Source organism: Zea mays, chromosome 2, assembly GCF_902167145.1.
Source record: "Zea mays cultivar B73 chromosome 2, Zm-B73-REFERENCE-NAM-5.0, whole genome shotgun sequence".
Lineage (NCBI taxonomy): Eukaryota > Viridiplantae > Streptophyta > Magnoliopsida > Poales > Poaceae > Zea > Zea mays.
In genome coordinates, this window is record NC_050097.1 from 41,264,775 (window position 1) to 41,291,417 (window position 26,643).

The 26,643-nt window shown below is 44.9% G+C and overlaps 1 protein-coding gene across 1 annotated transcript; it reads left to right on the plus strand.

The window, feature by feature from the left end:
• Positions 1-16,617: 16,617 nt before the first annotated feature.
• On the plus strand, positions 16,618-17,591 carry LOC103646333 (heavy metal-associated isoprenylated plant protein 47). The gene is made up of 3 exons (XM_008671064.3): positions 16,618-16,853; positions 16,994-17,072; positions 17,166-17,591. The coding sequence occupies exons 1-3, from the start codon at positions 16,845-16,847 to the stop codon at positions 17,408-17,410; spliced, it is 333 nt and encodes a 110-aa protein (XP_008669286.1). The 5' UTR covers positions 16,618-16,844; the 3' UTR covers positions 17,411-17,591.
• The last annotated feature ends 9,052 nt before the right edge of the window (positions 17,592-26,643 follow it).

Below are 26,643 nucleotides of genomic sequence, written 5' to 3' on the forward strand. Positions count from 1 at the left end.
TGATTTGTTGAAGACCCTATACACCTTTGTATTTGAGTCATAACCTAACAAAAACCCTTCTACAGCTTTGGGAGCAAACTTAGAATTTCTACCTTTCTTCACTAGAATATAACATTTTCTCCCAAAAGCACGAAAGTATGACACATTGGGTTTGTTACCGGTTAGTAGCTCATATGAAGTCTTCTTGAGGAGGCGATGAAGGTAGACCCGGTTTATGGCGTGGCAAGCCGTGTTCACGGCTTCCGACCAAAACCTCTCGGGCGTCTTGAACTCTCCAAGCATCGTCCTCGCCATGTCAATGAGTGTCCTGTTCTTCCTCTCTACCACACCATTTTGCTGTGGTGTGTAGAGAGCGGAGAACTCGTGCTTGATTCCTTCCTCCTCAAGGAACTCCTCCACTTGAAGATTCTTGAACTCGGACCCATTGTTGCTCCTTATCTTTTTCACCTTGAGCTCAAACTCATTTTGAGCTCTCCTTATAAAGCGCTTGAGGGTCCCTTGGGTTTCAGATTTATCCTGCAAAAAGAATACCCAAGTGAAGCGGGAAAATCATCAACTATAACAAGACCATACTTACTTCCTCCTATGCTTAGGTAGGCGACGGGTCCGAAGAGGTCCATATGAAGTAACTCCAAAGGTCTTGACGTAGTCATCATGTTCTTGCTGTGATGAGCATTTCCCACTTGTTTTCCTGCTTGACAAGCTGCACAAGGTCTATCTTTTTCGAAAGTCACATTTGTTAGACCTAACACATGTTCTCCCTTTAGAAGTTTGTGAAGGTTCTTCATCCCCACATGTGCTAAACGGTGATGCCACAGCCAGCCCATGCTAGTCTTAGCAATTAAGCATGCATCTAGACCGACCTCCTCTTTTGCAAAAATCAACTAGATAAAGTTTGTCGTCTAGTACACCCTTAAAAGCTAATGAACCATCACTTCTTCTAAAGACAGACACATCTACATTTGTGAATAAGCAATTATAACCCATATTACAAAGTTGACTAACGGACAACAAGTTATACCCGAGCGACTCAACTAAAAACACATTAGAAATGGAGTGCTCGGATGAAATAGCAATCTTTCCTAGTCCTTTAACCTTGCCTTGGTTCCCATCACCGAATATGATTGAATCTTGGGAATCTTTGTTCTTGACGTAGGAGGTGAACATCTTCTTCTCCCCCGTCATGTGGTTTGTGCATCCGCTGTCGATAATCCAGCTTGAGCCCCCGGATGCATAAACCTGCAAGGCAAATTTAGGCTTGGGTCTTAGGTACCCAACTCTTGTTGGGTCCTACAAGGTTAGTAACAATGATCTTAGGGACCCAAATGCAAATTTTATCTCCCTTGCATTTTGCCCCTAATTTCCTAGCAATCACCTTCTTATCCTTTCTACAAATTGCAAAGGAAGCATTGCAAGCATGATAAATTGTAGAAGGTTCATTAACTATTTTCCTAGGAACCTGAGCAACATTTCTCCTAGGCATATGATGAATGACATTTTTCCTAGGCATATCTCTACCATGCACATAGGAAGAACTTGAAGCAAACATTGCATTTGAATCATAAGCATTACAACTCCTATCATGATGAACATTTCTAGAAAATTTCCTATCATAAATAAATGCATGATTCTTTTGAGCACTATTAGCCATAGGGGCCTTCCCTTTCTCCTTTGTGAAAGTGGAAGTCCTTTGGCTTGTTAAGTTCTTGACTTCTCTCTTGAAGCCAAGCCCATCCTTAATTGAGGGGTGTCTACCAATAGTGTAGGCATCCCTTGCAAATTTTAGTTTATCGAATTCACTTTTGCTAGTCTTAAGTTGAGCATTAAGACTAGTCACTTCATCATTTAATTTAGAAATAGAAACTAGGTGTTCACTACAAGCATCAACATTAAAATCTTTACACCTATTGCAAATCACAACATGGTCTACACAAGAGGTTGATTTATTAGCTATTTCTAACTTAGCATTCAAGTCATCATTGATACTCTTTAAGCTAGAAATGGATTCATGACATGTAGACAATTCACATGAAAGCATTTCATTTCTTTTAACTTCTAAAGCAAGAGAATTTTGCGCACTTACAAATTTATCATGCTCTTCATATAAAAGATCTTCTTGCTTTTCTAAAAGTCTATTCTTCTCATTCAAAGCATCAATCAATTCATTGATCTTATCAATTTCAGTTCTATCTAATCCTTTGAATAAACATGCATAGTCTATTTCATCATCACTAGATTCATCATCATTTGAAGAAGCATACGTAGTATTATTTCGAGTACTTACCTTCTTCTCCTTTGCCATTAGGCATGTGTGATGCTCGTTGGGGAAGAGGGACGATTTGTTGAAGGCCGAGGCGGCGAGTCCTTCGTCGTCGGAGTCGGATGATGAACAATCCGAGTTCCACTCCTTGCCAAGGTGTGCCTCGCCCTTAGCCTTCTTGTAGGTCTTCTTCTTTTCCCTCTTTTTTTCTTGATCCTGGTCACTATCATTATCGGGACAATTAGCAATGAAGTGACCATCCTTACCACACTTGAAGCAGGAGCGCTTTCCCTTCGTCATGCTCTTGTTGGGATGCTCCTTGCGACCTTTGAGCACCGTCTTGAAACGCTTGATGATGAGGGCCATTTCTTCATCATTAAGCCCGACCGCCTCAACTTGCGCCACCTTGCTAGGTAGCGTCTCCCTACTACTTGTTGCTTTGAGAGCAACGGTTTGAGGCTCGTAGATTGGGCCATTTAGCGCCTCATCAACATATCTTGCCTCCTTGATCATCATTCGCCCGCTCACAAACTTCCCAAGTATTTCTTCGGGCGTCATCTTGATGTACCTAGGATTCTCACGAATAGAGTTAACAAGATGAGGATCAAGGATGGTGAAGGACCTTAGCATAAGTCGGACGACGTCATGGTCTGTCCATCGCGTGCTTCCATAGCTCCTTATTTTGTTGACGAGGGTCTTGAGCCTGTTGTACGTTTGGGTTGGCTCCTCCCCCCTGATCATCGCAAACCTTCCTAGTTCACCTTCCACCAACTCCATCTTGGTGAGCATGGTGACGTCGTTTCCCTCATGTGAGATCTTGAGGGTGTCCCAGATCTGCTTGGCATTGTCCAGGCCGCTCACCTTATTGTATTCTTCCCTGCACAAGGAGGCTAAAAGAACAGTAGTAGCTTGTGCATTCTTATGGATTTGTTCACTGATAAACATAGAATTATCCGAACTATCAAATTGCATTCCGTTTTCTACTATCTCCCATATACTTGGATGAAGAGAGAACAAATGACTACGCATTTTGTGACTCCAAAATCCGTAGTCCTCTCGATCAAAGTGAGGAGGTTTACCAAGTGGAATAGAAAGCAAATGCGCATTGGAATTATGCGGAATACGAGTGTAATCAAAAGAAAAGTTCGAGTTAACCGTTTTCTTTTTCTCCTCGTATTCATCGTCCTTTTGAGAAGAGGAAGATTCGTCGCTGTCATAGTAGACAACCTTCCTGATGCGCCTCTTCTTCTTCCCATCTTTCTTCTTTTGACTCGAGCCAGAGTCATTGACTTTGTCGTCCCTTGGCTCGTTGAAGATGGACTCCTTCTCATTGTCGTTGACCACCATCCCCTTTCCCTTAGGATCCATCTCTTCGGGCGATTAGTCCCTTTCTTGAAGAGAACGGCTCCGATACCAATTGAGAGCACCTAGAGGGTGGGTGAATAGGTAATCCTGTAAAAACTTAACACTTAAGGCCACAAAACTTGATTAAGAGTTAGCACAATGAAATCAAGTGGTTATAGGAGATTTCTTGTGAAATACAATAGACACAGTGAGAACAAGCGCAAGAGACACGAGGATTTATCCCGTGGTTCGGCCAAGTACAAAACTTGCCTACTCCACGTTGTGGCGTCCCAACGAATGAGGGTTGCACTCAACCCCTCTCAAGTGATCCAATGATCAACTTGAATACCACAGTGTTCTTCTTTCTTTACTCTTTCCCGCTTGTGAGGAATCTCCACAACTTGGAGTCTCTCACCCTTACAATAAGAATCAAAATGAAAGCACTAGAGTAAGGGAGGGAAGCAACACACTCAAATCCACAGCAAATACGCACACACACAGCCAAGAATTGAGCTCAAATGAGTATCACAAAGTTCACCACTAGAACGGAGCTCAAATCACTAAGAATGTCAAACGAGTGCGCAAAGTCAGAGTGAGGATGATCAAGAATGCTCAAAGTGTGCTTGGTGTCATCCTCCATGCGCCTAGGGGTCCCTTTTATAGCCCTAAGGCAGCTAGGAGCCGTTGAGAGCATTCCAGGAAGGCAATTCTTGCCTTCTGTCGACTAGCGCACCGGATAGTCCGGTGCACCACCGAACACTGTCCGGTGCTGATTTCTTTTCTATTCTGGCGCAGCCGATCGTTAAAGATTTGGAGCCATTGGCGCACTGGACGCTGTCCGGTGCACATCGGACAGTCCGGTGCCCCCTTCTGACCGTTGGCTCGGCCACGCGTCACGCGCGGATTGCGCGGCCGACCGTTGGCACAGCCGACCGTTGGCTCACCGGACAGTCCGGTGCACACCGGACAATCCGGTGAATTTTAGCCGTACGTCGCCGACGAATTCCCGAGAGCGACCTTTTCACCAGAGCCAGCCTGGCGCACCGGACACTGTCCGGTGCACCACCGGACAGTCCGGTGCACCCATACTGATAGAGTCTTGGCTGCTCGAGCCAAGTCTTTTCCAATTGTCTTTTCTCTGATTCTAGCACTTAGACAAATATGTTAGTACACAAAAACCAATGTACTAAGTCTAGAATCATACCTTTGTATTGATTTGCACTTTGTCCACCCTTTGGCATATACTCATTCCCTTAATGTGTTGGGCACTTAATCACCAAAATCTTATAGAAATGGCCCAAGGGCACATTTCCCTTTCACTTTGCCGAGTGTCCCTGGGGACACTCGGCAAAGTAGTTATCTTTGCCGAGTGTTTGCCGGCAACACTCGGCAAAGGATCCATCTTTGCCGAGTGCCACCTAAGACACTCGGTAAAGAACCCGTCAGGGAGGGTCCTCATGTCAGGTTCTTTGCCACCTAAGACACAAGTTTTAAAGTCTTCAAACACACAGACATAAGTATTCAACATAAACTCATGGAGGTGGGTGGTTTGACCGGGGCTGCGTTGGGCTGAACCCTTCCGGAGGGTTGCTGGATGCTGCCCCAGATTGGCCCTGCACAGAGAAGAGATTGCATGTGTTATACCAGATGCATTACAAACATCTAACTACAATTTTGATACTCACAGGAGTGTGGAAGAGAGCAGGGTCAACTGGAGGGAACAATGGAGGTGGAGGAGCGATGCCCTGTGCGGCGCCAAGGCTCTGCATGTACTGAAACATCTCCGCCATCCTCTGATGATCTGCCCGGCGCTCCGCCTCCCGCTCCGCCTCCCGCTCCGCCATCATCCTTGCCTCCATCTCGTGACATTCCCTCCTCTCTTCTTCTAGTTGGGTCCGTAATATTACAAGCCAACATTATAGTAACTCAAAGAGAAGGTATATAACTCAAGGAAGGACGAGTTACTGAAGCACTAACCTCGAGTTGTTGTATGCGATGCTGTGAGCTGTCGTGCCGAGGTCGTATGGCTGGACTCGAGCCCGTGCTCCTTGCTCTCACCTGAGACAGAGTGGGAGTGGAGGACGAGTCGATTGCCCCGTCGGCAATCTAGTACCGCCCATGTCTCTTGCCTCCTCTGACCCTCATGAGCACATCAGGGTCGATCGGCTCGGTGCTCGGATCATAGTCTGGGCCATGGCGGTATAGTCATGGAGGCGGCTGTAGACGGTGGGGTTGGTGTAGGCCTCGGGCTCGTCATCCGGGTTGTAGGTGACGTCAGACGTTGTCTTACCCTTATGAGCCATAGCATAGGCCGAGAAGGTGGAGCAAGGCCGGCCACCATGTGACGCCGACTGCAAAGAAAACCAACGAGATAGTTAGAAATAATATCTAATTCAGTGCTATATATCTAAATAAAAAAGAGGGCGTACCCATGCTTCTGCATATTGGCCCAGGCTCCGGCTGCCTTGGTGGTGGGAGGGGCCTTGCATCATCAAACACCGTTCCCGGCTAGCTGAGTGCGCCTCGTCCCACTCAGTCGAACACCACCTATCCACCATCTGCTCCCAGCACAGAGGATGTGCGGCGCACCAATGTGGAATCACCTACAAAGTAAACACGTAAAGTGCATATCAAAAGATAAAATAAAATTCATGCATGGAGTGCTGGAACCAAACATGCATGACTTTACCTGCAGGTACTGGTCCCTGGTCAACGACATGGTTCGAGCTTGCTGCTTGTTCACCCTCTCCCTAAGGATGGAGCCATGGTAGGTGACGATGGCCTGGATTCGGGCCTCATAGTACATGTCCACGACGAGCTTCTTACAGCTCGTGGTGGCCACCACATCTGCCCTAGCCTCGTATCTAGCATCGCATCTGAAGAAATCCTGCATACAAAAACGATATATCCGTACATTATTTCAAGAATTTGCAACGAATGCGACATATTTTACATTATACTAAGACTTACCCACAGCTCTTGCTTCACCCGCTCTGCCTTGTTTGCGAATTCCTGGTCGTCCCGGTCTACTGCATCGGGGGCGATGGCATAGTGGTCGAAGGTGAAAGTTGGGCCCGTCACTCCGGCGTACTCCACCAGTCCAAGGAAGTGTTCCCTGCACAACAGGCCGAGGATGCCATGGGGGGGCGACGATGACCCCCAGCATAATCCAGAACCGTCCAAGACCTGTCCAAGTGATAAATAAAAAGTATTAGTTTATATTATGATTTTGAACACATAATAGAATGAAGAACATAAAGTTACATACCTCTCCCCATCCGGCCGAATCAGCGGTCGCCTGTCCCGAAGTATGGGACGCGGAGGGAGACTCGCGGGGCCTCGCAGGTAGATGCTCCTCGAACTTGAGCCGCCAGAACCTGAGGCGTCATGCTGCTGGTCGTCATCGTCCTGCTGCTGGTCGTCGTCGACCTGAGGCTCCGCCTGCTGCTGGACAAGGTCGTCCTGCTGCGCCACCTGCTGTGCCTCGACCTGCTCTGCATCGTCCGTCGTCCTACTCCTCCTCCCCCTCCTCATCCTCAGGAAACCGCCCACCATATTTGTCCAACAACCTGCAATTAAGAGTAAACAAATAAGCACATATAAAAAGATGTATTTAAAAATAGGTGCGAAATAAAAAGTCATACAACATTACATCGATTAAAAATAATCTTCATATGTGTCAGGGTTAGCCGGATCATAACTCTCATCATCACTATCAAGCATTTCAATCTCAACACCATCGGAAGACGCAAGTTCGTCATTAATGTCATTGCCTTCAAGGATTACTAAGTCATTATCATTTTGCACCTCATCATCCTCCTCATCAACGACCATTTCAATATCTACGTCCATTCCGATAGCTTCAGTTAAGTCTATCTCAAATCGCCCTTCTAGCCCATCTTCTTGGAAGAACTCTCCATCATATGTGTCCGGATCTAAGTTGTAATCTTCATCGTTAGGAACAGGTAACCTCCCGTGCGGCGGTACCTTATACACAACATCCCAACCCTTAAGATGTTCTTTCGTTTGGCACACATATGGGAGATAATACACTTGTGTGGCCTGTTGGGCCACGATATAGACATCGTCTCCTGCTAAGGTGGAATCATGTCGAATTTCGACTATCCCAAGATTAGAATGTGTCTGTCTCATCACTTGAGGGTCAAACCAATGACATTTGAATATCACTGGAGTAAGAGGTTTGGAACCATAAAAATTGAGCTCATATATTTCTTCGATTCGTCCAAAATAATCGACATTGTCAAGGCCGGGCGTAAAGACTCCAGAACACGTTGTTTTCCGATTGGGCCGACTTTTGTCGTAGTTTGTTGTGCGAAAACGGTATCCATTGACGTCATACCCAGAATATTTCTTGACCCTATAAGCAAAGTCGTTGGCTACTTGTCTCAACTCGGCACTCAGACGAATCTCTTTGGCCCTGCAAGTATTCGCAAGTTAAAAGACGCTAAATTGAGTTCAAGGACGTATCTCTTTTACAAACTAAGCACGTACCTTACGTTTGAACCAGGAAATGAAATCGGGCAACCCATTTCTCGCACCCTTTCTAAGAAGAGTGTCATATTCCTGTGGAGTGGGGTCCCTTGATCGACGCCAGAATTCATGAAGAAATTGTTCCATGTATGGCGTCACCTCTTCAAGGTTGGTCAATACGTATAGCATGATATGCCGCCACTCTTCATGTGTCAGGGTCTTGGTGGTCGAGCCACTTGCGCTTCCGAGTTGGCCTCGAAATATGCTAAGGTTCGATTCATTGTCACCATCATTGTAACGAGGGGGTGGATTATGCACGCTCGACAGTTTGTCACCATAATAAGTTGTTGTGAAGTTTGATACCTCCTCTAGAATGTATGCCTCTGCAATGGAAGCCTCGATTTTGCATTTATTTCTACATTTCTTTCGAATAGTCTTTAGACATCTCTCGATTGCATAGCACCAACGTCCCTGCACGCCCCCCCATTCGTGCCTCATAGGGGAGATGAAGAATCAAATGCTGCATTGGATTGAAGAAGCCGGGTGGAAACATCTTCTCAAGCTTACACAGTAACACAGGTGCCAATCTTTCCAAGTCTGCAACCACGGTCCGAGATAATTCTTTTGCACAAAGCTGACGGAAGAAATAGCTCAACTCTGAAAGCGCTAGCCAGACATGCTCAGGGACATAGCCTCGAACCATCGCAGGAAGAATCCGTTCAATCCATATGTGGAAGTCATGACTCTTCATCCCTAAGACTCGCATAGTAGATAAGTTCACCCCCTACTCAGGTTAGCTGCATACCCATCAGGGAACATCAACATCTTGATCCACTGAAGTACTTCCTTCCTCTGGGCCCTGCTTAGGACGAAATCGGCCTTAGGCCTTCTCCACGTCTTTCCGCCACTTGGCGGCTTCATCTCTAGTTTTGGTCTATCACATAACGCTGCCAGATCCACTCTTGCCTTCACATTATCCTTTGACTTATCAGGAATGTCCATAATTGTTGCCCACAGTGCCTCGACAACATTCTTTTCAGTGTGCATCACGTCAATGTTGTGTGGAAGGAGCAGGTCGTCATAATAGGGGAGCCGAGTCAAGCCAGACTTATGTGTCCACATATGCTGCTCACCATATCCCACAAAACCACCTTCTGTATTGGCCACGAGCCCATTTATCTGTTGACGAATTTCGGCACCAGTCATCGTTGCAGGTGGGCGGTCTGTCACTACAACACCTTTCGTAAAGTTCTTGATGTCTAGGCAGAATGGATGGTCAGCAGGAAGAAATTGTTGATGTTTATCGAAGGACGAATATTTGCCACCCTTTTTCAACCAAATGAACCTAAGAGCTTCCTTGCAAACTGGGCATGGGAACTTACCATGAAAACACCAGGCACAGAATAGCCCATAGGCCGGTAAGTCATGCATTGAGTACTGGTACCAAACATGCATTCTGAAGTTTGTCTTCGTAGCTCGGTCATACGTCCATACCCCTTCCTCCCAGGCACGTACCAATTCATCGATCAAAGGCTCCATGTACACGCCCATTTTATTCCCCGGGTGTCCGGGAATTATCAACGACACGAATATATTCTGCCTTTGAAAGCACACACCAGGGGGAAGATTGATTGGGATAACAAACACAGGCCAACATGTGTACGGGGCAGCGCTCATTCCATAGGGATTGAACCCATCTGTGGCCAACGCAACACGTACATTACGAGCCTCTTCGGCTTTCTCACGGTGAATGGCATCAAAGTGTTTCCATGCTTCACCATCAGATGCGTGCACCATCTTGTCAGGATTGTATCGTTTTCCATTTTTGTGCCATGTCATCTGTTTCGCGGATTCCTCTGTCATGTACAGACGCTAGATCCTCAGTATGAACGAAAGGTGCCGTAGGATTGTCAAGGGGATGTCGAGCTGCCTCTTCTGTCCATCACCAGAGTCTACCTCCATGAACCTAGACGATGTACACTTGGGACAGTACTTTGCCTCCGCGTATTCTTTCCTAAATAGCACGCAGCCCTTCGGACAAGCATGAATCTGGTGATACGTCATCTTGAGTGCGCGAAGGAGTTTCTGTGCCTCGTACATACTCTTTGGCAGAACGTGATCATTCGGAAGCAGGCTCCCAATAATCGTCAACAAGCCATCGAATGCGTCTCTACTCATGCTGTACTGCGACTTGAACGCCATTATACGCCCAATGGCATCCAGTTGAGAAACCTTTGTCTAGCCGTGAAGGGGCTTCTGTGCCGCATCGAACATGTCGTAGAATGCCTTTGCAGTCGGCTCTGGCTCGTCATCCATACATCCTCCCGTGTACTGTGCCTCCTGATAGTCGTTCAACATATCCGCTACCCCCGCATCCGCGTCATAATCCTCGACACGTTGTCTCAGCACCTCCTCTCTCGTACGATGCGCTTCACCATGAAATATCCACCGAGTATAGCCCGGCATAAATACATTCTTCCAAATATGTTCTACCATTGCCTTCTTTGGTTTTCTTTTCCGGTTGGCACATTTGCTGCACGGGCAGGGGACTAGACTCGCTCCCTTAGCAGCTTCGCCATATGCCCGTTCCACGAAATCATCGGTCTTTCTAATCCATTCAGTGGTGACATCGTTCCTTCCTCTACGGCCCGTGTACATCCACTCATGGTCCTCCATCCTATATCATATATAACCGACTATAGTTTAATATAACATTAAGACATCTGCAAAAAATAACTCAAGTTTATCAACAAAAAATTCGGCAGCACCTCCCCTATACGGGGATGGGGATGTTTACAAAACCTGCAAATAAAACTAGCAGCACGATGACCGACATCCACAAATATATCTAATTGACACACATAGTATAAACTCCCTAAATTCAATAAACATGTAGTATAAATTTAATAAACACACATACTAAATTCAATAAACACACGAAATTCATTATAAACACATAATATAAACACGTAGTATCAACTCACTAAATTCAATAAACATGTAGTATAAATTTAATAAAAACACATAATATAACAATAAACACACATAAATTTAATAAATTAAATAACATATGACAATATATAATATGAAAATAAACAAACATAAATTTAATAAAATCAATAAACCTTTATGGCTTGGCGCGTGGGGTGGGCGACGGTCGGCCGACGGCGGCGTGCCGGGCGCGTGGGCGGGCGGCCGGTGACGGCTTGCCGGGCGCGTCGGGGGCGGGTGGCGGTCGGCTCGCCGGCGGCGGCGTGCCGGGCGCGTGGGGCGCGGCGGGCGGGCGGCCGGGCGGAGGTGAGGCGTGGGCGCGGGTGACGGTGGGGAGGCGCGGGTGGCGAGCCAGAGCGCGGGGCGGGCGGCGGGCGTGGCGGCGGTGAGGCAGAGAAGTGAAAGGAGAAGGAAAGGAGAAGGAAGAAGAAAGCCGGCCGCGCGGGCGGTTTAGTCACTTTCCTTGCCGAGTGCCCGCGAAACGGCACTCGGTAAAGATTTTTTTAAAATTTAAAAATAAACTTTGCCGAGTGCCGGATCACGGGCACTCGGCAAAGGCTGCTTTGCCGAGTGCTAGATGCACAACACTCGGCAAAGATCTGTTTTGCAGACTTTGCCGAGTGCCAAAGGACAGACACTCGGCAAAGGCGGCTTTGCCGAGTGCTAGCTGTACAACACTCGGCAAAGTATACTTTTTTTTTATTTTTGGCAACCAAACTTTTTGTGGTGTGTTCCTACACTATGTAGACCTACAAGTACCATTTTGGTACAATTATAAAAGTGTTTTTTATAACTATTAGATTTAGTTCGTTTATTTGAATTTCTTCGGAAAATTCAAATTTGAACTGCATGTCACTCGAAACTTGGGAAACCGTGCATGCAAAAATGATACCCGTCCTATTTAGCACAAGTTACGACCGATTTCAGGAGCGGACCAGAAACTTCGAGCACCATGCTCACTCAACATGGCCGCGAACTTGCTATCCAGCTATTTAAAAATTGTATAAAACACAAACAAAGTCAGAAAATCATGAAACTTGTCCACGTGTCATGATATCATATGTAGAGGTTGTGATAAAAAATTGAGAATGTTTGGAAAAAGTTGTGAGACACTATGTGTAGAAATCTAAGAGAACCACACATGAAATCATAAAGTTTCAATGTGGATCTCTTAGGTTTCTACACATAGTGCGTCACATTTTTCTCGAAACTTTTTCAAATTTTTATCACAGCCTCTACATATGATATCATGACACATGGACAAGTTTCATGATTTTCTGACTTTGTTGTGTTTTATACAATTTTTAAACAGTTGGATAGCAAGTTCACGACCATGTTGAGTGAGCATGATGCTCGAAGTTTCCGGTCCGCTCCTGAAATCGGTCGTAACTTGTGCTAAATAGGACGGGTATCATTTTTGCATGCACGGTTTCCCAAGTTTCGAGTGACCTGCAGTTCAAATTTGAATTTTTCGAAGAAATTCAAATAAACGAACTAAATCTACTAACGATTGAAAACTCTATTATAATTGTCCACAAATGATACATGTAGGTATACATAGTGTAGGAACATACCACAAAAAGTTTGGGAGACAAAATCTAAAAAATAAAAATATACTTTGCCGAGTGTCTTGATAAGACACTCGGCAAAGCGTCCTTTGCCGAGTGCCATGCACTCGGCAAAGAAGACTCTTTGCCGAGTGCCAACCCTCGGCTCTCGGCAAAGACTGACGGCCGTCAGCTTTGGGACGGCCGCTGACGGCCCTTTGCCGAGTGTTTCACACTCGGCAAACTTGTCTTTGCCGAGTGGGGTCCTGTGCCGAGTGTCCAGCACTCGGTAAAGAGGCTCGTTGCCGAGAGCCTAGCTTTACCGAGTGCGGCTCTCGGCAAAGCCTTCTTTGCCGAGTGCCCGACAAAAGGCACTCGGCAAAGAGGCCGACACTCGGCAAAGCCTCGGATTCCGGTAGTGTAGTTTATAAACTGCTAGTGAGCTATACACATGTGAAACATGTTGCTGTTCTTTTCATTATTGTCGGAATCAATCCGTTCGGCTGCCCTTTTTCCATGTAGCAGTAGCGGCCAAATAACAGTACATCTATGACCCAGTAATAGCCACAGCCCTGCAGCAACAACACACCAAATAAGTTAGATGAACAACTTGCTTATCAATAGTTATTTCTGACGATCGTCGGAACCCATCATACTATGAGCGTGCCTCCAAGGCACTCCCTTGGTAACAGACTTAAACAACTTCTCATCTCCAAATTCTAAAATGAACTGACTGTTAGATAAGTGTCGCACTTCTATGATGTCAAGCAAGCCTCATGTACCCTGCCCAGCTTCGTGAACAACACCTTCACGTTATATGGCTAGCCTGAAATAGTAGCAAGCAATTGCCAACCACTTTCGATTTGAGCTCACTCCCCCGGCATGTGGGAAATGTTCATGCCCCTAACGTTTAAAATTTCTTTTGTTTTCAAAAGATGGATGATAAGGTTAAGGACTTATTAGTTCTAAGTGTCGATTGAAGTTGGGAGACACTTAGAGTGTTTTAGGATTTCCCTTCAAGCATACAAGGGGGTATGAACTAGTAGCTCGAACTAGGTCAGTCTAATGCATACTTGCTAAACTTAGTACAAGAAAGCTCAAAAAAGACCAAAAGTCATTTGGAACAAACTCCATTCATATATAATTTAAATTGGAAGTGATTTGAGTGATTTTATAGGCATTAAACACTAAGAATTAGGGTCACCGGATCATCAAGTTTGGTACGAAGCCTACACGTGGGATGCTTGAGAAGGTTGGATCAACGAATCTTGTGAATCAGGCTCATTGGACCATAGCACCTTAGCCCAGAAACATTCCAGAGAGGAGTTACACACGTCGAACTCGTTCAATGAATGATGTCGGATTAGACGTTGTGCCTATATCAACTAGGGTTTGTTTTGCAATGCGTCAGACCCTATTACCAAGATTAGTGTTGAACCATTATGTCCTAGTCCGACACCTCCAAAGAGATTCTTGAGAGGAACCGAGCGCGTTAAAACTAGTTCGACAGGTGTTGTCAGACCATATGTTACAACATGTTTTTCGACGGCTATATTTGACAAAATAAAGTCACTGTGACCATTAAGTCTTGTTGGACCTAGGGCTGTGGTCCGATGCATAGGCGTTGGATGGTCTGAAGCCTGTGGTATCAGTATAGAGAGCCTCTAACGATTAGTGGACTGGTTGTGGAGTATAAATACCCTCCAACTCATCCATTCTCTCTCTCTTGCTCATTTGTTCAACTAAGGAAACTCTTTGGAGAGAAAGGAAGAAGAGTTTGTGTTTGTTACTTTCGGTGATCAACAACCCCTAAACGGCTTGATAGCAACCAAATTTTTGACGATCACCATTGAAGATTGTGGGTGAGTGGGTGGCCTAGCTCGTGGTGTAAACATTTGGGGTGATCATCGTGTTGGAGTAGTAAAGAAGCAACTGTACAGAGCACTTGATCCTTGTACAGATCAAGGGAGAACCACACCCTCACGCGGATGATCAAACAAGGACTTGTAGAGAGTGTTGACTCTCCAATACCTTAAAAAATATTGTCATATTTGTACCTGTTTCTTTATTTTGTGTAATTAAATTCTTATATTTAAGTTACTAGTTGTCATGCTAGGATAGAGTTAGAATTTAGGGTGCAAAAGTTTTGTGATAAGAATAGATAATACTATTAGACACAAGGAATGAAGTAAGTCATTCACTGGGATTAAACTGTTGCAAGAAATTTTAGATAAGTCCAATTCACGTCCCTCCTAGACATCTAGATCCTTTACTAATGATCATTAACCTTTTTATAGGGCAGAATTATAGTCTTTGCTTGTTCCCTTTTGCCCCTTATCTGCTAGGGAGCTGAGTATTTCTAAATATCCCAAAGTTTACAAGACTTATCACCTCTGGAGCATCGATATCCTTTTACGTGCCACCCACTTTTGATCATCAGCCTTTATCGAGCTGAGGTGAGGCATTATTAAGCCTCCCTTCAGTCTCTTAAGGCACGACTCTTCTGAAGATTGACTGTCTCGACATGGTGATCTCCGACAAAGATCCTTAGATGTCGGCCTTGTAACTTGTGAGCAAGCCTTTAGCTGGATTGGCGATGACTCTTAGAGCATGATTGGTTGATCTCGCTTGACAGGGCCAAGACCGTAATATGGAGCTAGGCCACGTTAAGCCATGTTGGTTTGGTAGAACACATATGATTGATTTGGTTGTATGCGATGGGCCAAGATGAGGAAGGACGATGTTTGGTTGGCTGGATTAACAAGAAAATAGAATAAAAATAAAAATAAAAATAAAAAAAAAATCTGTTATATAGCAAGTGTATTCTAGTTTTGTTCATAAAAATGTTAGAAATATGAAGGTGTATTAATTAGATGTATCGATTAAAAGATGTAATAAAAATTATATCTATGCGAGCGTCTACGCGGGCGTCGAGCCTTAGTGTTTAGGGTGATAGTCTCGTCATCTCCGTGCGAGCGTCAGCGCGATCCGTGAAGAACCTAGGGATGTCGTCCTACAGTAGCCTTTTGCCGGAGGTTGATCGACGATGACTTCCGTTTGGAGACAATAATCCTTTTTACCCTGGGTTATTCATCGTGAAGCATGTCTGCATGTGCTGTGAAACTTCCAAGACTAAAAAACCTTGGACTTGCACCCACACAATTTCGAAGACTTTTATTAAAGTGAAGTGGAAAGTTAATAGCTTTGGGACTTTGTCTTAGAGAGTGTTGTGGCCTAGCTAGACTTTTGAGAGTGCACCGCCGGGGGAGCAAGCAAAGCGCAACGCGGCGACCGATTGGCCGCTTGACCTATTCCGTGACGCAGAGCACTGTGCAAACTGTTGTGTTGCTTGCTCTGAAACATTCAACCGTGCCTGACGGAATTCGTTAGGCGACGACTGGCGACTGCACACTCTGGGAGTAGTCAAGTGTGGTGCTGGTGCTGTCGACGGACGAGCGTGCTTTACGTCACTGAAAGGAACGTACGATACGGTAGCGAGGTACATGGGGCCACCAGATTACAATGATCGCAGCAAGATAAGCAATCAACCAATCAATCCAGCTCCTAAAACCACCTGCCGAATTGTTGTTTATTCCGACTAGCAAAAAAAAAAAAAAACTCCGTAGCAAACTAATTATATGTCTTTTTTTCTAACAGTTAATTATATGTCTTTTTGTAACACAGTTACTTATAATTATAATAAGTAACAGTTACTTCCCGGAGAAGCGCGTAGCTGAGGCTAGTATACGTTGGAACTGGCTGGAGTCCGGCCCGGCTCGGAGCAAGCCAAGTCGTCGTTTATGTTTAAGCAAAGCAAAGTCTCATCTCCATTAGAAAATCGATCTGACCCCCGAGTCCCGACGACTGACAATGCAACGCAACGCAAGCCTCGGGAACGCGTCAACCGGTCACCGTTAACTAGTAGGACTTGTCTATTCGGGCAATTGGACTGGAAGCTCACCTCACCTGCCATGACTGTTCTTCGCTCCGGTCGCCTCCGTACGTCGCGTGTCTTCCTTATATATATAATAAGAGCTCTCTAGCCATGGCTGTCTGCAACTGCAACCGCAAACAACAGCGATCAGGCCAGGTAGCTGTTTTCTCACGAGCCGGACGCGAACACGCAGCTGTTTCCTCTCTTCCTCTTCGCCCTCTGCTCCTCCGCAGCAGCGCGCGCGTATACCTGACCTGTACGCATTCAGCAGCACGGCATGACGAAGGTAACTAACGGACTATAGCGAACTGGCAAACCCTACCCTTCCAGTGTCTCTCTGCTCCTTCGTTCTGCATGCCCTGCTCGATATCGCTCTCTGTGTCCCCGTGCTCATCGCTCTGCTCGCCGTCTCGTTGTTATTCGCAGCAAAAGATAGTGATCAAGCTCAGCATGCCATCTGAGAAGAGCCGGTCCAAGGCCATGGTGCTGGTCGCCAGAACGGACGGTAAGCATATACGCAAAAGCATATGTTCCACACGCTTTAATAACGCGGTTTTGTTGGCTGGAATTCTAACGATCCCTCCCATGTAATCTGCAGGCGTCAGCTCGATGGAGATCGCCGGCGACGGCAAGGACCAGCTGGTGGTGGTCGGCGTGGACGTCGACACCGTCTGCCTGGTCATGTGCCTGCGCAAGAAGCTCGGCTACGCCGACATCCTCAAGGTGGAGGAAGTGAAGGACAAGAAGCCGCCCGAGGGACCCAAGGTCGTCGACCCGCTGCCGTATTACTGCCCTTGTTATTACGGTTACTACTGCCACCATCACAACAACCCGTGGTGTTGACAACCGTACGTAGTGTACGTACGTGTGCAAAACAGCCATTTTATATTTTGACAGGTTGCCAGTTTTTTTTCTAATTAGATTTAGACTCACATATACGTTTTCTGTACGTATTTGGTATTGTTCTTCTTCTGTTTCTGTTTGTATAAGAGGAAAAAATATAAATAATAAAAAGTTTTGGTACTGTCCGTTTGTTTGGAAATAAAATGTACGAGATCCCAGTGCTCCTCGCTAGTCACTTTGGTGGCAAGTTTTCGAGGGAACTGCGGCCATTTCACGGGAACCTCTGAGATCGTCGTGCCCGCCGGTGGCCAATACGGTTCCGGCGTCAACCGCCGTCACGGTGCCGGTGTCCACCCGCTCCCTCATTCCGTCTCTCACCGCAACCGCCGTTATTCGCTGCTTGCTCCAATGGAGGACTCCCCGGCCTACTCTCTTGGATGAGCCACTACTACAGTAAACCTTTGTACAGACGGTCCGGTTAGCCTCTATATAGGCGGTTCTAGGAATCGCTTGTGGTGCACCGACTGTGATGTAAAACAACATCACAGGCGGTCAATCAAAAACCGCCTGTGATAGACACACATCACATGCGGTCCGGTTTAAAAGAACCGCCTGTGATAGACACACATCACAGGCGGTCCAGTTTAAAAGAACCGCATGTGATAGACACACATCACAGACGGTTTTAAATATAAGTCCGACTGTATTTCAATATTCAGATTCTAGATTCTTATTTAGATTCCAGATTCATATACATAATTAATAACAGATTCAAACACAGATTCAAACACATATTCATCATACACAGATTCCATACATATATTTATACCTATCAAGTTCCATAACAGGTTCCATACACAGTTTCATCCACATATCAAGTTCCATCATACACAGATTTATACACATATCAAGTTGCATAACAACTCAACATCTCAAAGTTCCATAGACAACTAAACATCTAAAGTTCCTAACTAAAGATCTAAACACTGTGTGATATCGTGTACAAACTTAGTTCTGGGAATTGTTGCAAATTTCCATTTGTATTGTAGAATAGCCCTTGTTGATGAAGAACTTCACGACACATAAAGTAAAGCAAGTCTTTTACAACCTTAGCCACGCCGACGGAAACCATATCTCTTTCTAACCATTCAACATTGATCTTGAATTTAGGAACCTGCAATGAAAGCAAAAAGCAAATAGTACTAAGAGTAATGTGATGAGCAACAATATAACATAAAATTGCAACATAGACAATGATAGCGAACTTACATCCTCACGATTGACCATGTAATGAAAGGTGACACGACACCATTCGCATACATAATAACCGCACAGGACAGTACCTGGAGGTTGTATGCCACCATATGGAAATAATGATATTGACAAATTAGGCTTGTCCTCTGGATGTTCGCCGCCAAAACCTTTCCAATAAAAACGGTATGCACTGCATATAAGAATAGCATTGTGAGATTAAGAATACATTTGTTAAGTTGTAATAAGTACAAGTGTGCAATAATAATCATACTTATTGAAAGTCGCATAGAAGGGGGTGAATAGGGCGAATCTGAAATTTACAAGCTTAAGCACAACTACAAGCCGAGTTAGCGTTAGAAATATAAACGAGTCCGGGAGAGAGGGCGTAAAACAAATCGCAAGCAAATAAAGAGTGTGACACAAGGATTTGTTTTACCGAGGTTCGATTCTTGCAAACCTACTCCCCGTTGAGGTGGTCACAAAGACCGGGTCTCTTTCAACCCTTTTCCTCTCTCAAACGGTCACCTAGACCGAGTGAGCTTCTCTTCTCAATCAAACGGAACACAAAGTTCCCGCAAGGACCACCACACAATTGGTGTCTCTTGCTTTAGTTACAATTGAGTTTGATCACAAGAAGAATGAGAAAGAAAAGAAGCGATCCAAGCGCAAGAGCTCAAATGAACACAAATGTCGCTCTCTCTAGTCACTATTTGATTTGGAGTGATTCCGGACTTGGGAGAGGATTTGATCTCTTTGGAGTGTCTAGAATTGAATGTTATAGCTCTTGTAATGTGTTAAAGGTGGAAAACTTGGATGCCATTGAATGTGGGGTGGTTGGGGTATTTATAGCCCCAACCACCAAAATATGGACGTTGGAAGGCTGCTGTCGCATGGCGCACCGGACAGTCCGGTGCGCCACCGGACACTGTCCAGTGCGCCAGCCATGTCAGCCAGCCGTTGGGGTTCGATCGTTGGAGCTCTGACTTGTGGGACCTCTGGGCTGTCCGGTGGTGCACCGGACAAGTCCTGTAGACTGTCCAGTGCGGCAACTGTGCGTGCTCTGTCCTCTGCGCGCGTAGGCGCGCATTAAATGCGTTGCAGTCGACCGTTGCGCGCGAAGTAGCCATTGCTCTACTGGCACACCGGACAGTCCGGTGAATTATAGCGGAGCGCCCTCTGATTTTCTCGAAGGTAGCGAGTTCAGCGTCGAGTGCCCTGGTGCACCAGACACTGTCCGGTGGCACACCAGACAGTCCGGTGCGCCAGACCAGAGTGCCTTTGGGTTGTCTTTTGCTCTCTTTGTTTGAACCCTTTCTTGGTCTTTTTATTGGCTTATTGTGAACCTTTGGCACTTGTAGAACTTATAGACTAGAGCAAACTAGTTAGTCCAATTATTTGTGTTGGGCAATTCAACCGCCAAAATCAATTAGGAAAAAGGTGTAAGCCTAATTCTCTTTCAATCTCCTCCTTTTTGGTGATTGATGCCAACACAGACCAAAGCAAATATAGAAGTGCATAATTGAACTAGTTTGCATAATGTAAGTGCAAAGGTTACTTAGATTTGAGCCAATATAAATTCTCATAGGATATGCATGGATTGTTTCTTTCTTAGATTTGACATTTTGGACCACGCTTGCACCACATGTTTTGTTTTTGCAAATTCTTTTCTAAATTCTTTTCAAATTTTGCAAATAGTCAAAGGTAAATGAATAAGATTTTGAGAAGCATTTTCAAGATTTGAAATTTTCTCCCCCTGTTTCAAATGCTTTTCCTTTGACTAAACAAACTCCCCCTTAATGAAATCCTCCTCTTAGTGTTCAAGAGGGTTTTAAGATACCAATTTGAAAATACTACTTTCTCCCCCTTTTGAATACAATAAGATATCAATTGAAAATTTCATCATTTTAAAACCTTTTCTTAACTTCAATTTTGAAAATTGGTGGTGGTGCGGTCCTTTTGCTTTGGGCTAATACTTTCTCTCCTTTGGCATGAATCGCCAAAAACGGATACTTGAGTGAAATATAAGCCCTTTTAGCTACTTTCTCCCCTTTGGCAAACAAAATATGAGAGAAGATTATACCAAAGATGGAGAGTGGCTCGGAGCGACGGTGAAGGATGAGTAATTTGATGAAGTGGAGTGGAAGCCTTTTATCTTCGCCGAAGACTCCAATTTCCTTTCAATCTATGATTTGGTTTGAAATTCACTTGAAAACAAATTAGTCATAGCATATAAAAGAGGTATGGTATATTAAAGAGCTATGTGTGCAAAACATCAAAAGAAATTCCTAGAATCAAGAATATTTAGCTCATGTCTAAGTTTGTTAAAGGTTTGTTCATCTAGTGGCTTGGTAAAGATATCGGCTAATTGTTCCTTGGTGTTAATATATGCAATCTCGATATCTCCCTTTTGTTGGTGATCCCTTAAGAAATGATACCGAATGGCTATGTGTTTAGTGCGGCTATGCTCAACGGGATTATCCGCCATACGGATTGCACTCTCATTATCACATATAAGAGGAACTTTGGTTAATTTGTAACCGTAGTCCCTAAGGGTTTGCCTCATCCAAAGTAATTGCGCGGAACAATGTCCTGCGGCAATATACTCGGCTTCGGCGGTAGAAAGAGCTACGAAATTTTGCTTCTTTGAAGCCCAAGACACCAGGGATCTTCCCAAGAACTGGCAAGTCCCCGATGTGCTCTTTCTATTGATTTTACACCCCACCCAATCGGCATCCGAATAACCAATTAAATCAAATGTGGATCCCCGAGGGTACCAAAGCCCAAACTTAGGAGTATGAACTAGATATCTCAAGATTCATTTTACGGCCATAAGGTGAGCTTCCTTAGGGTCAGCTTGGAATCTTGCACACATGCATACGGAAAGCATAATATCCGGTCGAGATGCACATAGATAAAGAGCCTATCATCGACCGATATACCTTTTGATCTACGGATTTACCTCCCGTGTCGAGGTCGAGATGCCCATTGGTTCCCATGGGTGTCTTGATGGGCTTGGCATCCTTCATTCCAAACTTGTTGAGAATATCTTGAATGTACTTGGTTTGGCTAATGAAGGTGCCCTCTTGGAGTTGCTTTACTTGAAATCCCAAGAAGTACTTCAACTCCCCCATCATAGACATCTCGAATTTCTGTGTCATGATCCTACTAAATTCTTCACATGTAGATTCGTTAGTAGACCCAAAAATAATATCATCAACATAAATTTGGCATACAAACAAATCATTGTCAAGAGTTTTAGTAAATAAAGTAGGATCGGCCTTTCCGACTTTGAAGCCATTAGTGATAAGAAAATCTCTTAGGCATTCATACCATGCTCTTGGGGCTTGCTTGAGCCCATAAAGCGCCTTAGAGAGTTTGTAAACATAGTTAGGGTACTCACTATCTGCAAAGTCGGGAGGTTGCTCAACATAGACCTCTTCCTTGATTGGTCCATTGAGGAAGGCACTCTTCACGTCCATTTGGTAAAGCTTGAAGCCATGGTAAGTAGCATAGGCAAGTAAATGCGAATTGATTCTAGCCTAGCTACGGGTGCATAGGTTTCACCAAAATCCAAACCTTCGACTTGTGAATATCCCTTGGCCACAAGTCGGGCTTTGTTCCTTGTCACCACACCATGCTCATCTTGCTTGTTGCGGAAGACCCACTTGGTTCCTACAACATTTTGGTTAGGACGTGGAACTAAATGTCATACCTCATTCCTAGTGAAGTTGTTGAGCTCCTCTTGCATCGCCACCACCCAATCCGAATCTTGAAGTGCTTCCTCTATCCTGTGTGGCTCAATAGAGGAAACAAAAGAGTAGTGTTCACAAAAATGAGCAACACGAGATCGAGTAGTTACCACCTTTTGAATATCGCCGAGGATGGTGTTCACGGGGTGATCTCGTTGGATTGCTTGGTGGACTCTTGGGTGTGGCGGTCTTGTAGCTTGTTCTTCTTCCTCATCTTGATCATGGACATCTCCCCCTTGATCATTGCTCTTCTCTTGAGGTGGCTCAACTTCTTGATTTTCTACTTCATCATTTTGAGCCTGATTCTCGTCTTGGGTTGGTGGAGATGCTTGCATGGAGGAAGATGGTTGATCTTGTGCATTTGAAGGCTCTTCGGATTCCTTAGGACACACATCCCCAATGGACATGTTCCTTAGCGCGACGCATGGAGCCTCTTCATCACCTATCTCATCAAGATCAACTTGCTCTACTTGAGAGACATTAGTCTCATCAAACACAATGTCACAAGAAACTTCAACTTATCCAGAGGACTTGTTAAAGACTCTATATGCCCTTGTGTTTGAATCATATCCTAGTAAAAAGCCTTCTATAGCCTTAGGAGCAAATTTTGATTTTCTGCCTCTTTTAACAAGAATAAAACATTTGCTACCAAAGACTCTAAAATATGAAACATTGGGCTTTTTACCGGTTAGGAGTTCGTATGATGTTTTCTTGAGGATTCAGTGTAGATATAACCGGTTGATGGCGTAACAGGCGGTGTTGACCGCCTCGGCCCAAAACCTATCTGAAGTCTTGTACTCATCAAGCATGGTTCTTCCATGTCCAATAGAGTTCGATTCTTTCTCTCCACTACACCATTTTGTTGTGGGGTGTAGGGAGAAGAGAACTCATGCTTGATGCCCTCCTCCTCAAGGAAGCCTTCGATTTGAGAGTTCTTGAACTCCATCCCGTTGTCGCTTCTAATTTTCTTGATCCTTAATCCGAACTCATTTTGAGCCCGTCTCAAGAATCCCTTTAAGGTCTCTTGGGTATGAGATTTTTCCTGCAAAAAGAACACCCAAGTGAAGCGAGAATAATCATCCACAATAACTAGACAATACTTACTCCCGCCGATGCTTATGTAAGCAATCGGGCCGAATAGGTCCATGTGTAGGAGCTCGAGTGGCCTGTCAGTCGTCATAATGTTCTTTTGTGGATGATGAACACCAACTTGCTTCCCTGCCTGACATGCGCTACAAATCCTGTCTTTCTCAAAATGAACATTTGTTAGTCCCAAAATGTGTTCTCCCTTTAGAAGCTTGTGAAGATTCTTCATTCCAACATGTGCTAGTCGGCGATGCTAGAGCCAGCCCATGTTAGTCTTAGCAATTAAGCAAGTGTCGAGTTCAGCTCTATCAAAATCTACTAAGTATAGCTGACCCTCTAACACTCCCTTAAATGCTACTGAATCATCACTTCTTCTAAAGACAGTAACACCTATATCCGTAAAAAGACAGTTGTAGCCCATTTTACATAATTGCGAAACTGAAAGCAAGTTATAATCTAAAGAGTCTACAAGAAAAACATTGGAAATGGAATGGTCAGGAGATATAGCAATTTTACCCAATCCTTTGACCAAACCTTGATTTCCATCCCCTAATGTGATAGCTCGTTGGGGATCTTAGTTTTTCTCATAGGAGGAGAACATCTTCTTCTCCCCTGTCATGTGATTTGTGCACCCGCTATCGATGATCCAACTTGAGCCCTCGGATGCATAAACCTACAAAACAAGTTTAGTTCTTGATTTTAGGTACCCAAACGGTTTTGGGTCCTTTGGCATTAGATACAAGAACTTTGGGTACCCAAACACAAGTTTTGGTGCCCTTGTGTTTGTCCCCAACATACTTGGCAACTACCCTGCCTGATTTGTTGGTTATCACATAAGATGCATCAAGAGTTTTAAATGAAATGTTATGATCATTTGATGCAGTAGGATTTTTCTTCTTAGGCAATTTTGCACGGGTTGATTGCCTAGAGCTATATGTCTCACCCTTATACATAAAAGCATGATTAGGGCCAGAGTGAGACTTCCTAGAATGAATTCTCCTAATTTTGCTCTCGGGATAACCGGCAGGATACAAAATGTAACCCTCGTTATCCTGAGGCATGGGAGCCTTGCCCTTAACAAAGTTAGACAGTCTTTTAGGAGGGGCATTAAGTTTGACATTGTCCCCCTTTTGGAAGCTGTTGGGGGCCTTCGGCTTCCGAAGGTCCTCAAAAAACATAATTTAACAATGTTTCTGGAGTAAAGTACATTAACAGGTATCTTCGGACTCGGATCAGAGCCACAGTATGAAGAAGCACAGAGAACACGAAGGTTGGCGTAGAGCCGAAGCTGTGTGTAGAAGAGCTTCGGAGTAACGGCGGAAAGGGAAACCGACTTGAAGATGAAAAACCAGATTAAACCTCGAAGAATTATCATAGAGTTATTGATAAATGTAAAGGGCATTAATGTAATTTTGCATGGGCTGCGACCCGTGCCTATAAATAGGTGAACAGTATTCCCGTACTGTTCACGCGGACTGGGCATTCACTTTTGCGTCACGCCTGTACTCTTTTCCTTCAAACTGAAGGTATACTTGTAATTTATTCTTGTTCAAATAAGTAATAAAAATAAGAAATAGATTAATAATAATGTTTACAATAATTGTGTCATTTTTCTATATTTTGTTTGAATGTTCTTCATTTTCTATTGTGATCATGAAGGTATGACCTTCATGACCTTCGTCCTAAATTCATTATGTCCGAAAGGAAATAATGATTTGAAGGACGAAGGGCCTTTTGATATTTAACACTTTGTGTTGCCTTGTTCTTGATTCATAGTATTTGAGAACAAGTCCCCAACATTGGCGCCCACCTCCGGTGAACTCACTTTCATCTCTTAAGCTTTGAACTCTTTCAGCAAGCATCACCTTCGTCATGCCGCCGAAAAAAGCTTCAGCGACAAGGGCTGGTACTTTATAGCCGCTGGATCCCAATCAGGACGTCCTTTCTCTTAGAGAGGCCCGAAGCCAGAAGAGGAAGGCTGTTAGTCCAACACCCCCGGAGGATGACTTGGATCAGGAGATCCAAAACCTGAAGATCCTTCAGCAACAGGTGCAGCGCAAGAAGGAGAAGATGGCTCGTCTAGCTGACCTTCAGAGACAGATAGACGAAGCTTCTGAGGAGGTTTGTCATCTTGTTCAAGATGATCAGAGCCGAAGGCCTCCACGCAGAGAGCTCCATCAGGAAGGCTTCCACAATGAGGACGACTGGTATGAAGATTTCCATCATGGAAATTTTGCTTTCGATGATGCTTCTCCTCTCTCAACAGAATTGCAGGCTACACCATGGCCACAGTCTTACAAGCCACCTCAGCTCCCCATGTACGATGGTCATACAGACCTGAAGCAATTTTTGATGAGCTACGAAGCAACTATATCTTCGTATGGTGGCAATACTGCAGTCATGGCAAAGTCTTTCGTCATGGCCGTCAAGAGTGTCGCTCAGACCTGGTACTCCTCCCTCCGGCCAGGGACAATCACTTCATGGTAGAAGCTGAAGGATATGTTGATAACCAGTTTCCAAGGATTTCAGACAAAGCCAGTCACCGCTCAGGCTCTCTTCCAGTGTACCCAGGACCATGAAGAATACCTTCAGGCGTATGTCCGGAGGTTTCTGCGCCTGAGGGCACAAGCACCAACAGTGCCCAATGAAATTGTCATTGAGGCCATGATTAAGGGGCTTCGGCCGGGACCATCAGCGCAGTACTTTGCCAGGAAGCCACCACAAACGTTGGAGGAGCTACTTCAGAAAATGGACGAATACATTCGAGCTGACAATGACTTCCGCCAAAGAAGGGAGGAAGCATTCAGGTTCTCTGAAATGACCAGGGGCTTCGGAGGAAGATTCCACCCGAAGCACGTTAGGTCAATTCATAACTCTACTCAAACTGATGATCGAGGGAGCCAGCAGCAAAGGCCACAATACTCTTCACAAGCTTCGGGCCAACAGCAAAGTTCTTTTCGGCCGCCAGCGCCAAGGGGCAGAGGCGCCAGGGGCTTCGGGGGAAGGTTTGGAGACCAGCCAAGAAAAATATATTGCCTATTCTGTGGTGAAGACAAGGGCCATACTACCAGGATGTGCCATGTTACCATCCAGAAGCAGAAGGAAATAGCGGAAGCAGCAGCGCAACAGAGTCAGCCGAAGCAG

Bases quoted from the DNA above. Each gene is read 5' to 3' on its own strand.
- LOC103646333 (XM_008671064.3), top strand. The intron at 17,073-17,165 runs GTAAGCATATAC...TGTAATCTGCAG, and splicing joins GCTGGTCGCCAGAACGGACG to GCGTCAGCTCGATGGAGATC.